Genomic DNA, 15,531 nt, shown 5'->3' on the forward strand with positions numbered 1-15,531 from the left:
GCCTTTCTGAGAAATAACATGAGAATGTCACCACCCAATTGCCATAGTATGGTAGGACAGCTATAGCCTTGTAAATGCAAGGCTGTTTTAATTTTTTATGCAAGCTGAAAAGTTCTGATGAGTCTAATTTAACACAGCATGGGAATAATTCTCTCTTTTGGAAATATATTTTCTTTTCTAAGAAAGCATCACACATTCTAGGTCTTTGAAGATCTTGAAACACAAAAAAAATAGACATTTATTGACAGAGAAATAAATCTTCCTCTGCATAAATGAAGTATATGTGCAACACATCAACCACAACAAAAAAGATGTTATACAGTGAAAGATATAAAAGCAAGCTGATTAAGGGAGGTACTTAAAAGACAGGCTCCAGACACACGGATCATCGTGAATCCAAGAAAATGAAAATAATTTTTCAAATGGAAAGATTTCTGTGTGAGAACACACAAAATTTCATTCAGATGATTTATAAAAGAAAAACATTAAAAAGTAGTTATCAGAGAGGCACCGAAAAGAACATATTTTGAAATTAGTGAAGTGTTTAACACTACATTTGGCTCATGACAGTCTGTCTTCACATCTGTCCAGACAAATAGTGGAACTAATATCAGATGAGATGGAAGACAAAATTATAGATAATTATTTTGATTATGAACAGTTTCATAAGTACATATAAAGGAACCTGTCAAGGTTAAAAGGGAATATTTGGAAGCTTCTCCACAGAAATGAGTACGCAAAGGCTCATCTTTATTTCAGAAAATAAAATCGCAAAACAAATAATACCATAATATATTAATATCTGAAAAAGGCCTTATTAAAATAGTTGTGCTTCCAAAAGCACCTACAGTGACCTTGGTGCCAGGGCAGGTTATGGAGCAGGTCATCCTGAACACCATCACGTGGCATGTCAGGACACCCGGGCGATCAGGCCCAGCCAGCGTGGGGTTATGAAAGGCAGGTCCTGCTTGATGAACCTGATCTCCTTCTATGACAAGATGACCCACCTAGCGGATGAGGGAAAGGCTGTGGATGTGTCTCCCTGGACCTTAGTAAAGCCCTTGACACCATCTCCCACAGCATCCTCCTGGAGAAACTGGGTGCCCATGGCTTGGGCAGGTGTACTCTGTGCTGGGTTAAAAGCTGGCTGGCTGGCCGAGCCCAGCTGGTGGTGAATGGAGTCACATCCAGCCGGGGACTGGTCACAAGTGGTGTTCCCCAGGGCTCAGTGCTGGGGCAGTGCTGTTTAGTATCTTTATCGATGATCCGGACAAGGGGATCGAGTGCCCCCTCAGTAAGTTTGCAGGTGACACCAAGTTGTGGGGGAGGGTTGACCTGCCGGAGGGCAGGCAGGCTCTGCAGAGGGATCTGGACAGGCTGGACCGATGGGACAAGGCCAACTGTTTGAGGTGCAGCCAGGCCCAGTGCCGGGCCCTGCCCCTGGGTCACACCAGCCCCACGCAGCGCTACAGGCTGGGGCAGAGCGGCTGGGAAGTGCCTGGTGGGAAAGGGCCTGGGGGTGCTGGTCAACGGCCAGCTGGACATGAGCCAGCAGTGTGCCCAGGGGGCCAAGGTGGCCATCAGCATCCTGGCTTGTATCAGAGACAGTGTGGCCAGCAGGACAAGGGAGGTGATTGTCCCCCTGTGCTCAGCACTGGTGAGGCCGCACCTCGAATGCTGGGTTCGGTTTTGGGCCCCTCACTACGAGAGGGACATTGAGGTGCTGGGGCGTGTCCAGAGACGGGCAACGGGGCTGGTGAAGGGTCTGGAGCACAAGTCTTACAAGGAGCGGCTGAGGGAACTGGGGTTGTTTAGTCTGGAGAAAAGGAGGCTCAGGGGGAACATTATCGCTCTCTACAACTACCTGAAAGGAGGCTGTAGGCAGGTAGGCATCAGTCTCTTTTCCTAAGTAAAAAGTGACAGAACAAGAAGAAATGGCCTTAAGTTGTGCCAGGGGAGGTTTAGATTGAATATTAGGAAAAATTTCTTCACCAAAATGGTGGCCATGCATTGGAACAGGCTGCCCAGGAAGGTGGGGGATCACTATCCCTGGAGGTATTTAAAAGATGTGTAAATGTGGCACTTAGGGACATGGTTTAGCAGTAGACTTGGCAGTGTTAGGTTTATGGTTGGACTCAATAATCCTAAAGGTCTTTTCCGACATAAACAAGTATGTTTAAACAAGTTTAAAATAACATATTCAAATGCCATCCGTTTCTGGATAGACACTTCACAATGCATCCCACAGAAAACTACTCCTCTGACCATCTAAGACCAGGAGAATTGCTGGAATAACCTCTTGCTTTGATTGAATAGCCCTTCCACTGAAGACAGCGGCATGTTCCCACCTTGAATCTGGATATGCATTTAGATACTGAAGCTACAAAACACCTCTGGGTGTCATGGCATATGCATGATTCGAATGTAGCACAAGAGAGAAGGGAGAATGATTTTGTTATTCCAAACAGGTAGTTAACAGAATGGCCAGAAATCTCCTCCAGCTGAAAGACCAAAACACAGACCTTAGTACTTCATAGGATGAGATTGTGTTTGCAGAAACAGTAGCGCAACAATAAAAAGCAGATAATTACAAATGATAGGATGTAACCATACTGCAAATAGGGGCACTCTGAAGTACAAAAACAAAGCTTGAGAAAACTTCAGTATGAATGCTGACAAGGATAACAAATATGAAATCTGAATGAGTACAGGAGATAGACTGTAAAAAAAACCACTGAAATCAAATGCACCTCTTGATCTATTGTTATTTATTCCTTTATCACAGTGGAATTTATTTACAGCACTGCTATGGCTCGCCATCACAGCTTTAACTGTGTATAGTCTTCAAAGCATATTTAAAATGAAATAATCAGAAATGCACTTATTTTGTTTGCTTTGATTTCTAATATCATTGTGAGATTGTTCAGCTGATTTCTGAAAACACAACAGCATTATTCTATAATTATTAATGTTTTCATAATCTTAGAGAAAAACTGAAAGGAATTCTAAGATCTTTTTTCAAAAAAGGAGCACTTTCATAAATAATATTCTTAAGATCTGTGATCACAGTTATCTGCAAACATATTTTGTACAAGTACTGAGATCTGAAAAAATTAGGCCACTCAGTATCTATTTCATCTTCTCTCTGCTGTTTTATCTTTGCCTTCATCTCACTCTTTCACAATATACTCCATAAAAAAGAATAACATTTTAGTCCTACTTTCTCATTAGATAAAGAGGCTGACATGAATAAACTGTTAAATCTATGTGTGTATTTTTCTCTTCTCCTCATCAAATACTTTTGAAGCTGGCTGCCCTCCGATCATCTTTGATCTGCTTTGATTTTACAAAATGGGATAAAGGCTACAGTTCAGTGCAACTGTCACAATCCCAACAGTTTTGTTTGCAACAATATTCAAACGAGCGACATGTTTTGATCCCCATGCTCTGCAGAATGTTTTTATTTTTCTCCTCATTAGGCTTTTTCATCTTACGGTGCTGGCACCCATCTCCATATAAAGCCAAAACGAAAACTATTCAGTATTGCACAGCGAGAACAAGAGCCAAACTAAACACCTCTAATATTGGGAACTGCTTTATGCAGAAGATATAGTGCTTATTAGGTGCAGGTCAACTCAGCTCCACAAGATTTACATGAAGCCTCCTCTAGTCTGCAGCATGTATTGACTTGCTGCATCTGTCTAAGGTTGGATTTGCTTATGGAGTGTGATTCACTGACTTGATAGGTTTCAATAAATATTTTATTTTTTATTGGAAATGCTGTATCAGAAGGTTACATGTTTCTCTGAAGGAAATATGCAAACTACCTCTGCCAATCCAGCACTGTGTGAAGCAGCTGGTTTTAATATACAGACCATAAACTTTTCAATTTAGATTAAAACCTCAAATAAATGTAAGCCCACTGAGAGAAGGGCAACAGGAAACATTCAACCTGTGAAAAATAAAGAAACCCTCTGTCAGTTCTAACATGGCATCCAATGGACTATTGAGGCAGGGAATGTTAAAATAAAGCAAACAGGCCACTTGGAGAGTATTACAATGCAGAAGATGGCCTCCTTCCTGTCTGTAACATCAAGGGAGAAGAGTAAAGCATATGAACCCATGGGTGAAATCTGCACAGAGCACATTTGGTCCCCACATAATAGGGTTATCACCAGTTAGAAACATTTGCACATTTCATATCATTATTACAGATGCCCTAGAGGAAACCCAATACAGGAAAAGCAATGTGCTCTTCACAAAAGTCATTTCACTCCTCTATGATAAGCAGCATCTTTTCAAATACAGAAGACTGAGACTGCTGTGAGAAGTCTCTCAACACTATCCTGTATTATTGTCTAACTTCCAAAACCTTACTGTTAACACTACTGCTTTTTACTCTAAGGTAGGGAAAAATGTCTGGACCTGCAATAAGAGAAAGAAAACGTGGTTTGCCAGTTTGCTCTCAAACTTGCAAAGAGTCCATTCCAGAAACATTGACAAGAATGAGATACTCACTGAATCACTTGCCTTAGTCTGAATAACAAATGTGGTTTTCATGTAAACGGTGCTGTCACCAAAACAATGATGACCATCACACATCTGCCAGCATTTGTTACAAAACTGAATAAAACAGACTGAGTGTCCTTAGAAAGAGCTGTGATAACTGATGGTTTGATACCCTAAGCAAATGAGTTATCTGCATTGCAAATCCATTTCACAAAGGTGACCTGGTCAATCCCCATATGGAGAGCAAAAGCAGTATGGCCTTTAAATTCACTTCACTTCTTGCCTGATGAACAAAGTAGCAAAGTCACACACACTAGATGGAGCCACTTTCCTCTTCCAGGCACAAAAACAGAAGATTGGCTGTGGAACAGACGTAAGGAGAAAATGATTATGACAAATTGCTTACCTAGTTGGACAAGATACTGAATAGTTAAAAGTATCATATTCTCCACACTTAGCAGCTGACTGCTTGTCAAACCCAAGAGATCCAAATCCTTGTTTTCCAGCTGTGGAATCTTGTAGCAATTCACCAGCAAGGGACTTACAACAATATCACCAACATTTCCATAGAAATAAGGTAAAGTGCCATAACCTTTGATAAAAGAAAGAAAAAAAACCCCCAGCAATTCACAAAATATTGCACTACATGAAATCTTGCACAAAGTTTACATTTCCAAATTTCTCCTTGATGTTATCTTGCAAAATATACTTCATCAGTGACTATTCTTGGCTTTATAATTGCTTACAAAATAAATGAGATGGGATAGTGATCCTTTGCTGTATTTTACAACAAATGATCACTTAGATCTGCAAAAACTAACAATAACTGCATACCAGCAGGATAATAATCATTGCTACCCAAATACAGATGAGGATATTATCTATTTGGGTCTTCCCCCTGACCTTTAAATACAGATTCTCCATTATACAGTGTACAAAAAGAAAAATCAATGGAAGTAAAAGTACATTGATCTTAACATTATAAAAGCAGCATAAGTCACGTTAGCATTGATTTAGCCACTGTGGTACTGCTGTGATTGATGTAACTTTTTTGCCACATTTCCATTCTGTTTTCATGAAGAGGTTAAATAAACATCAACAACTAAACAAACATGTTGTTCTGTAAGGTAAAGCACATGACCACAGGCTAACTCCTCTTTTCCTTGAGAATGTTTCCATTTTTAAAAAAATTCCACATAGATTTTGCCAAACCCATCCATTTGGGTACATCTGGTTCTGTACTATTAACAGGAGGCTGTTTCTCAGGGCCACTAACATTTAGCCTAACTGAGGACTTCACTGGCAACTCTCCAAGAGCCTAAGGGCTGCATTCAATTTGCACTTAAGCTGATGACCATAGGCACCCTCATCTTTAATAAAGAAGTGTTTCTCTGAAAACTGTGAAGAGTACCATGCTAAAGCTTTAGAATAGACTTCCAGAAAACAACATTAAGCAAAAGAAACCAAAAGCGTAACCCTATCCTTGACAGATTTACTAGTGTAGATGGCCCTGTTAATTCTCTGGGAACTTTGCGTATTAGGATTATCTGTGCAAGTGAGGACTTTGAGAACTACTCCATTTCTTCAGGAATGACAAATTATTCCATGGATTGTATTGAAAAGCATGTTCTTTTAACATTGACGCTACTTTATACAATCACCTGTACTATGCTGGGCTAAGAAAAGAATCAAAAAATTGCTCATCAAAATTTTGGCAGTCCTAGGTGACACATCTTTTGTTATATAGTATGCCCAAATAGCTCAGATTGAAAAGGATATTCACATTATGAATCATACTTTTTAAAATAAAAGTCATGTCCTTCCAAAGGTTAACCGTGTCCTTCATACAGCTAAAGGATTTTAAAAGCCTGATCTGTTATCTCAGTTGCTTAGCAGAAGTATGGACTATAAAAGACAAAAAGCAAGTATGATTTACTTCCGATTAATCAGTTCAAATAGATTTTCTGGTTCTCATGCAGAATCCCTGGGCTTCAAGATCTGGACTTGAAATGCTGCAGGAAGTATTTGCTTGTTTCTTGTTTACACTGAAAAGCTATTTTCATTACATGGAAATATTTCTGTTCTTGGATTTAAAGAAAAAATCTTATTTGTACAAAACTTCAATTTGGTCAGAGGTTTTGTACGAATATGACCTAGTTGTGATCCGTTTGCACATCGGGTCCTCAAGAAATCGCCTAACTTCCAATTTTACGTGTTGAGCAACTAAAGGAAACTATCCATGACAAACTGCCTTCATATTGTACTGAATGCCAGAACCAACAGAAAGAAATCAAAAAACTCTCTCCTAGGGGAGCCTGTGTTTGTTCAAAACACATGCATTTGATTTCCCAGTGTAAGACTTACCTATCAGAATCACTGGTCTGACTCCCGAGTTATTCAGCAGGTTTTCAGGAACTATTACAGTCTCCCCTGCTGGGATGGGTTGAGGCTGTAAAATTCCAGTTAACATGGATTGAGGAACTGGGACTGACAAAAGAGGCTCTATAAAGTAAAGAAAAGAGAAGCTTCCATTACTGAAAGGCTCATACTGTGATTTGGCCGTATGAACAAATAAAAAAAAATTACTGCAGATCACTAACTGTAATAAAATTCAAAAGATCTCTGCATTTCCTGCTAGTTTTAAGTAATTTAAATTAAGAGCCTATAACCTCCTGTAGCCCCACCCCCCAAAAAAAACTTTTTCTGACCACTGTATTGTTGGTGGGAATGAGAGAGGAAAACACAGGTTTGAATATGCATCTTTAAACAAAGCCAAGTACTAAGCCAAAAGGCCACCTCTAAGATGGAGGCTACCTCTCCATACTGCCTCTCAAAGGGAAGAGACTGCTCTGACTTCTGACCTAGAATACATGTAGAGAATAAAAACAAGCCAAAATCTCAAAGCTGTCCTTAGATAGTTGCTACAAGGATAAAAATTGAGCTTTACTCATGAAAGAGCAGCAGCAGCATTCACAAGTAAAAAGAAACCAAGAACAAGATTTTTCTAATCTGTAATGAGGTTTCAGTGTGAGGTCTGCTTCAGAAGTTTCTCAAGCTTCATTTGGTGGTTTGTAACAGATTTTTCAAACTGCCATCGACAGAAAAGCATCAAAGGCAGCATAAATGAATGCATTTGTTTTAGCAGTAGAAACTGTTTATTCAGCAGGAAAAAAATACTACAAACTACTTGTGGAAAATGGAGTACATGGTGGAGGCAGTAGATTGCTGGAGACAACACGAAGGGGGAGATTGCCTCGTATCACATATCTTCAGCAGGTCTCTGAAGCTAGAAACCTACAAAAGTTGTGATTGATTTGAGGTGCTCAAATAGGCAGGCCTATGCTACCATGTAACCCTTCTTCCTATGATGAATCTCTCTGAAAAGTAATTCCAAAGTATCTTAAAACCAAGCCCTCCAAAGCAGAGTTAAAAATAAATCGTGCATGTTGACAAATGGCTTTTTTTCTTCTTTGTATGTTTATTCTCTTACTCTACCAAGACAGGAATAAGTAATTGTTTATTCCCCTTTACAAAGTATGCTGAAACCTACAACTTAAAATGCTCAAATAGTGAACAGTTTTATTAATAGTTGTGTATAAAGAGGTACCTATATGTTATGTATAAAGAGGTATTCACACATACTCATAATTAATCCTATTTCATACTGTGATGTCACATATCCCTCCTACAGTTTTTCCACGCAAACATTTGGTCTCACAAACATTTATACTTTTATGGTGATGACCTCAGTGGACATCAGTGCTCTTTGTTAGGGGACAAAAGTATATAAAGCCATTTTTCCTGTGCAGGAGTGGAGTGCACGGGTTTCTGTAGCATGCGATGGCAGACTGAGACACAACATTAAAGGTGAAGGCTAATCAAAATCCTTGAAGTATTTTCATATATCCATACGCCTACACAATTTGAGAACTGAGTTCTGTTTGGGGGACTTAAATAGCTTTGGCTTTTTGTTAATATTATTTGCATCTTTCTTTCCTTGCTTGCTTTCACCTTCCCTGTGCCCCATCTTAGATTATGGTAACAAGGACCAGGCAATCACGTATGCTTTTCTGGGGCATCTGAAAAACTCTTCATGGTGTCCCTAACTACTTCAACAAGCTCAGTTATCCGTGCAACACTTAAGAGAAGCAGCACAGGGCTACTGGTCTGGCTGAGTACAGATTTTTACAAATAACGACTCTGTATTATCAAAGGTTTACCTGTTCTTGCCGAAGGCCGAACTGTAGGAACAGGTACCACTAAACCAGGAGGAGGGACTGTGGACCCAGAAGGCCATCCCCGGTGACGTTTCTTTGGTGGTCCGGAACTGGACATTGATGCTGAGGACGAAAGCAAAAACTAATTCTAAACCACATCCTCCTGAATGACCAGATTCCAGCCCATATTTCCATTTCACATTGGTGTTGAGCTGGTATCATGCCACAGAGTACCACAGGTTTCCACCTAGATTTACATGAAGCCAGACTATGATGTGAAAAATGTTTTTACCTGTGTTAAGTATTTACTATTTTAAGTAGAAGCACAGCATTATCATTAATGGTCACGCCAAAACCCAAACGGATCTGCAAAGACTGAATTGTAGAAACTGCTATGATGGGAAGAAGAACAAAATAACGAATTTCAGGCTCAACAGCCAGTGCAGCTTAAAATAAAAGAACAGAGGGGTTTTCTTTACCTTGGTCTCCAGCTGCACAGCCAGGACTTGGAGATGTTAAGTGAGGCATTGGCCGAGAGACTGTAGAACTCAATGCATTATTTCTTCCTCCATTAGCATTTCCATTAGCAACATCAGTGGCACGCAGTGAAAGAGGAGCTACGTATAATAAAATACAGTGTGGCTTGAGACAATCTTGAAAACAAACAAGCAAAATAATACAGCCACATGTAGACACAAAAGAACAGGGCAAGTTTAGTGACACGGACATACTCCAGGGAAAGCATGAGATCTACTTGGCAGAGAATAATTTGGGCACAGGCTGCAAAATCCTAACCTTGAAATGGGGTCTCCAGATTTCAGAGTGGGAAGGATAGGTGGAAGAGAAAATCCAAAACAAACCCCACCAAATTAAAACAGAAAATTACACACGCAAAAAAAATTATTGGGAAGTTTGTGACACTTTTTTTTTTTTTTTTTTTACAATGAAGATTTTTTTAAAAATGCACATTAATTCAGTTTGTAAAGATTTCTAAGCAACTTTGGTGCATATGTATATTTTCCCCCCCAGGTCATCCATGTGTCATACACAGTAATTCACTATAGAGCTCTCATCTAAAGCCTTAGCAAAGGAGACTGGGCAGGGAAGACAGGGCAGTTTGCTATAAAGTATACATGATCTAAATATTACTGAGGCAAACCATGCCTAATTTTGCTACGTCTGCCTGAGACGACCCTTCAGTCCCAGGAAGCCTGGCACACTGGCAGGACCCACTGTATTGAGATCACAAAATGAAGCAACAACAATGGAGGATCACAAGAAGTTATCCATACGCTTCTGAGCTCCTCCTTTTTCTTTTTCAGAGCCTAATTATTTCAGGGGAAAAAAACAACCCCAAAACCCAAAAGGCACAAACTGCACAGAGCAGACATGGAGCCCAATGGGAACTAACAGCCTCTTGCTGTTATCTGCCAGTTCCACAAGGACTGAGCTCCCAGGAACATATTGCAGGAGCAACAGCAGGAGATGGTGCAGTAGCTTGCTGAGGTCAGCTGCAACAGAAAGCATTTGAGATGTGGGTATTTGGCTTTAAAAAATGCAACATGGAACTCGTCAGCTGCAGTCATCCAAATAAATTCAGGCACAAGGTTCTCAGGTTGCCAATTAGCAGAAGTTGAGCAACATAACCTGGCCATCGTACCTCATTTGTACTCAGAGTCAACAATTTGATGTGCACAGATATAGTAGATGTGGGTCAGTTAGAGAAGTCATTGAAATGGTGGGAAGGAATTTCAGTGCAAGATAAGTTCTCTTACACAAATATGGAGAGGAGAAGGGTATTTTACACAAAGAACTATTAATGATTCATTAGATACAACATAATATTATGCACAATAACAATATATATTGTATGAAATAGCAGATATAACACATCATGTATAAAATGTAATGCTCGTGAATAAACCAATTAAATTTATATTTTTTCTTATTCAGGCATACTTCCCTGTAATAAGTGTGATTATTTTTTTCAATGCTTAAAGTACTAACCAGCTGAAGTAATAAACAATTAGAATATCACAAAAGACTATCAGTGAGGGATTTCGATGCCACAGTTGAGGTTCTAACTCATTAAACACACAAAACAGAAATAAGTAATTAAAACAGCATAGGTATTAAAACTCCTTTAAATGAGACCTACATTCCAATAAATATATGTGGAGGAACTATACCTGTTCCAAATGCAGAACACCACACAGCTCTCAGTTACTGAGGCAAGAATCAGTGTGCTATCAGGAGGTGACTTTTATGCTGTCCTAACTATCTTAGGAAGTGCAAAGAGGAATATGACATGAACTTTTACCAGAATGTCAAATCTGAAGGCCAAGGTGTGGCTCAGTTTGGGATCAGTAAATAGCTATGGAAAATTTCTGTGCAGAGGACTGCAAGAATATGAGAGTTCTGGAGAATGCTAATGAATATTTTCCTGTCCTTTTTCCACCAAAAAGACGACTCCCTTATTTCTTGGCTGTTAAGCTGATAATTCACTTGGCTCTCAGCTATCCTGGAAAGCAAAGTTGTACCTGTGGCAAATGACTTTCCTACAAGCTGTACTGACAGAGCCAGAGGTTTCACAATGTTCTTGTTCCGGGATGGGTCTTGAGTTCCACTTAAGTTAACAGCAGAAGATGATTTTGCTGGACTGAATACTGAAGAATCTGAGAAAAGGAGTTGTTTAATTAAGTAATGGTTTAAAAAAATGTATATACACGTGCCTATATAATTTATACTATATACATATGAACAGTCATACACATTTATCTAAACTCATGTCTGCATATAATGCAAATATTTTTTTTCATACTTCTGAGAAACCATCATGTAACAATATCTTTTAGGAGTTGTAACAAACACTTAAGTGGGTGTTTCTATAGAATCTTAAAGTCTACTGAATCCATGGCTGGTCTCTTCCACAGTAATTTGCATTCACATAAATACAGTATTCTGCATTCACATAAAGTCAAAAAATATTTTAACTGTAGAAAGGGCTATCTTATTGCTCCTCAAAATACCTCTGTGGGATAGGCAAGTAAACACAATTTCCCGTGTTACAGATGAGAAAGCTAAGGCAAAGAGCTTATGTGATTTGCCCCCAGAACGCATAGGGCATAAACATGGGAGTAAGTCGCCTTAAAAGGCTGTGGAATCTCCATCACCTGAGATTTTCAAGAACAGGTTATTGAACCTCTTCCAGACACAGCTGAGCTTCACTTAGGGCAGAAAAAAAAAAAGTATCATAACCTTCTTACAGCATTACTTTCTATAAGGCTATGAAAAGTGTATGTCCATTTATAAGTCTGGGTAAGAAATGAAAGGTATCAGAGCCCAAACTCTTTGTATGAACTAACAAACCACAACTCCGTAGAGCACTTCACCAAGGCTAAACATATAAACCTTCTTTTATAGATGGATAAACTGAAAACCAAAAAAATTCTAATACTTGCCTGGTACAAAACCATAAATTGGAACTGATTTCAAACCTCTCAGCTAGTAGGTCCCTACTTTAATATCTGAAAAAAAATGCTTCATGAAAAATTCAACATTTGGATACTGATACACTGACAAACCCAAATTCTTATAACCAGAGTGAAAGATCATTAACTCAGCATCTGTCCAGAAAGCAGTTTGCAACAAGTAGGCAAAGTAGGCTAAGTTCACCTACAGATGTCCTAGCAAACAGCCATATAAAGAAAACAGAAGGCAAAGACCAACTTGATCTGCCAAATATATTCACCCTTAGGCCACACACCATTTGGCAAATGAGAGCGGGAAGGAGAGTTTGCTTTACCAGACAGAGTAACTGACATGGGGATTGAACACAGAAGCCTCTGTTGTTGCTGCTGCTCCACCAGAAAATCTTGTCCACATTCACAGAAAACATGCTGAATGGCTAACAAAATAGACCTTTGGAAGATCTATTTTGGTCTATCGCCAATAGGTTTTGGAGGAAAATGCTGGTGTCTCATTAAATACGATTAGCAAATATATAGTGTTAAAGCTTTCCTCAGAGTAAACTGTCCAGAAGCTTTGGTGGTTTTGTTTTTTTTTCCTCTCTCTAGTTCTAATAAATTTTCTTGAAAATTATCTATGGATGCAGATGTGGCTCATATATGTTTAAACATCATGCTGGTACCCAATTGTTAATTTTTCCGTTGTAAAACCCTGTTTGTCATTGCTTAATACCCTCTTCACACCTGAATGGAAGTTCTCCCTCTCGTGTGTCTGCCTAAAACTGGACCTTTTATACTGTTCAAGGTTTCAGCTATTTTTCATTACCAGTCACTTCTTTGCAACAGAGCTGCATTTTCCCACACTGTTCTGAAAGGGGGACCTGGCACCTGGCTGCAATGTCATGGCTATGCCATACTATCACTGTAACTGTGGTATTTCAAAATTCTTTTGTGTTGTAATTTCTATCACAAAATTACCGTTTCATCGCAGTAGTCTGTGTGTGCCCATAACTGTCTACCTACAGGTATCTTCCAGAACTTGGAGGCTGAACTGCTCACGAGGGCAGAAAACAAAAATATCTACACAAGTTTTAAAGGAAAAAATAGGTATGAGTTGACAATAAACTGAAAACAATTTAAGAAAGCAACTTGCTAATAAGTAGTCCTGTTTTAAAACAACTGAGAAGTCAACTCAAAGTACATAGAGCTATGCAGAGCCTAGGAGAGGAAAAGTCAGACCTCCATCATAGGTGACACGTCAGAATTTACACCACTGAAAAAAGGTGCAGGGGATTCATATTATGCATGTGGCATTATCTTCACCAGAAGATAACAGCAGGAGGAGATGAAAAGGTTTTGACAACCATACCATGACCTGAGTACAAACAGTGACACACAGAAACACCAAGCACACTGAAAATGGCAGTGAGTGATAAGGAGAAAGCAGTACATAAAAGGTGTATCTATTAACTTGGCAGGTACAATAGAAGACAAAGCTGTGTAAATATTGGATCACTTGTTTCAAATAAGTAGGTTCTCATGCATCTGCACAGTTCTCATGCCAGGATTTGGAAGCCAAGTGATCATGCAATGAAATGTAGACGTGTTTAAACCACACGCTCATTTAAATTTAACCAAAGCCTAAATCATACAGCTTCCTAAACAGAGACAGGGCTGACCACCTGGGGAAAGTGTCTGAATGTATCAGTTTCATAAGAATGCATATACTCAGCTTTTGTTTGTTATTCCTTTTTAACAATCTTTGTAAGTGGAAAAAATATTTTAACAGTCTTGGTTTTATACCAGCATTTCATACTCCTCCTTTAAAGAAATACATGCTCTGGTACATACATATCAACCAATTACAACAACTAACAAAGAGTTTTCCCCTGTTTTTAATTTCTCAAGAAATTGCACAAACAGATGCAAAAACATAACAGCATAGATGAAGCTGTAATAAAGCAATGAAAAAAAAAGCTCAAAGAAAAGCACTTGGTATTTGCAATAAATGAATAAATAGATAAATGGAATTCAGATGCTGCTTCGGCAGTCAATGTCTATTTGATTTTTATAGTTTCTCCTTGCTTAAGTACATCATTAATAGCTTTCTAGAACAGTTATGAGATGCATGTTAGCACACATAACACAAAAGCACTGTATGTAACGGGGAAATTGCTATTCTAGGTACACCCTTGGTTGAAATAAAATTTAAATAAGTGAATAAATAAGAAGCAAATAAATAAAAGCTGCCTCCTACCCCCAAAAGGAGATTACTTTCTTTTCCAAGACAAATAGCCTAGTCTACATACTAAGTAAACACCTCCATATAAATGTGTAATTCAGGTTTTTTGAGATCCACAAAAAATTAAATGAAACACACACAGGGAGGCACAGAATCAAATAAATGGATCAAAACATCTTTTAATTGACTGCTCTTATGAGAACTAAGCTAACCTTCAGCCTCACCCAGGGCTTAATCTTTCACAAAGCAAATTTTAAAAAGCATGCTCCCCGCTGTAATCCATACATGGCTTGAGGTAAATACCCAGTTGCTTACAGCATCTCTGAACCACCAATATCTGCGGTAACTTACCACCCCCAATGGTTATCTTTATAGCACTTTCAGCTCCTACCTGTCTGAGTGAACCCTGATTTGTATCCATTAGCTGATCCACCCTCTGGGGTCGTGGACGGTGACACCGAAGAATTTGGTTTAGCAGACAGGCTAGCAGCAGATGATTGCCTGCTTCTACATTCTGCAAACGAAGCAGCTACAGTACATATTAACAAGGCCTGCCTTCCAGTAGGAAAGTTCAGCAACACGGTGGCGAAAGGTGACAAAATGTTAAAAGCATACATACAGCACGTACAACAAACAGCGGCAAATGGCAGCATTCAATGAAAATATGGCTCTCACAGTTTAGTCAACTTTGTCTTCTAATTAAGAAAACCTCCCTGGGGGCCACTCAGAGGGCCAGGCAAATACAGACCAGATGCTGCAAAATGGCAAGAGCCCTCAGTTTGCAGCTTCCAAGAGATCTGAAGGTACTGGACATATACCAGGAAACGCTCAGCAGCTTCTGTGGCACAACCTTTATACAAACCATCATATGTTGCCCTTTAAAAGGAGAAACTGTGCTGAAACCCAGATTCTTAATATGCCTCCACAAAACCTTCAGGAAGATCTCAGCACTGTGAGTGTATTGTCTGGATGAAAACCGAGTTGAGGGAGGAGAAAGTCACCTTAAAAATCACACATTAATCAATCTTTTAAACTAAGATTTAATTAGGTTTTGTTTGAAGAGAAGAGGGTGTTTAAAAGCATTTCTCTTCTTCTA

At 39.2% G+C, this 15,531-nt stretch overlaps 1 protein-coding gene across 13 annotated transcripts in view; it reads right to left on the reverse strand.

Annotated features, from left to right (window-relative positions):
- The window catches only part of GREB1L (GREB1 like retinoic acid receptor coactivator), a 144,617-nt gene that overhangs the window by 37,410 nt on the left and 91,676 nt on the right, over positions 1 to 15,531 (reverse strand). For 7 of the 13 annotated variants that reach the window (XM_056330835.1, XM_056330834.1, XM_056330832.1 and 4 more), the window contains 6 exons: positions 14,827 to 14,964; positions 11,267 to 11,401; positions 9,206 to 9,343; positions 8,730 to 8,849; positions 6,874 to 7,011; positions 4,916 to 5,101 (listed from right to left, as the gene is read on the reverse strand). In XM_056330835.1, the coding sequence (XP_056186810.1) occupies positions 4,916 to 5,101; positions 6,874 to 7,011; positions 8,730 to 8,849; positions 9,206 to 9,343; positions 11,267 to 11,401; positions 14,827 to 14,964 (855 nt within the window). The remainder of the gene's footprint in view (positions 1 to 4,915; positions 5,102 to 6,873; positions 7,012 to 8,729; positions 8,850 to 9,205; positions 9,344 to 11,266; positions 11,402 to 14,826; positions 14,965 to 15,531) is intronic. The other 6 variants (XM_056330842.1, XM_056330841.1, XM_056330840.1 and 3 more) reach the window with 2 other exon arrangements.

Source organism: Falco biarmicus, chromosome 3, assembly GCF_023638135.1.
Source record: "Falco biarmicus isolate bFalBia1 chromosome 3, bFalBia1.pri, whole genome shotgun sequence".
NCBI lineage: Eukaryota > Metazoa > Chordata > Aves > Falconiformes > Falconidae > Falco > Falco biarmicus.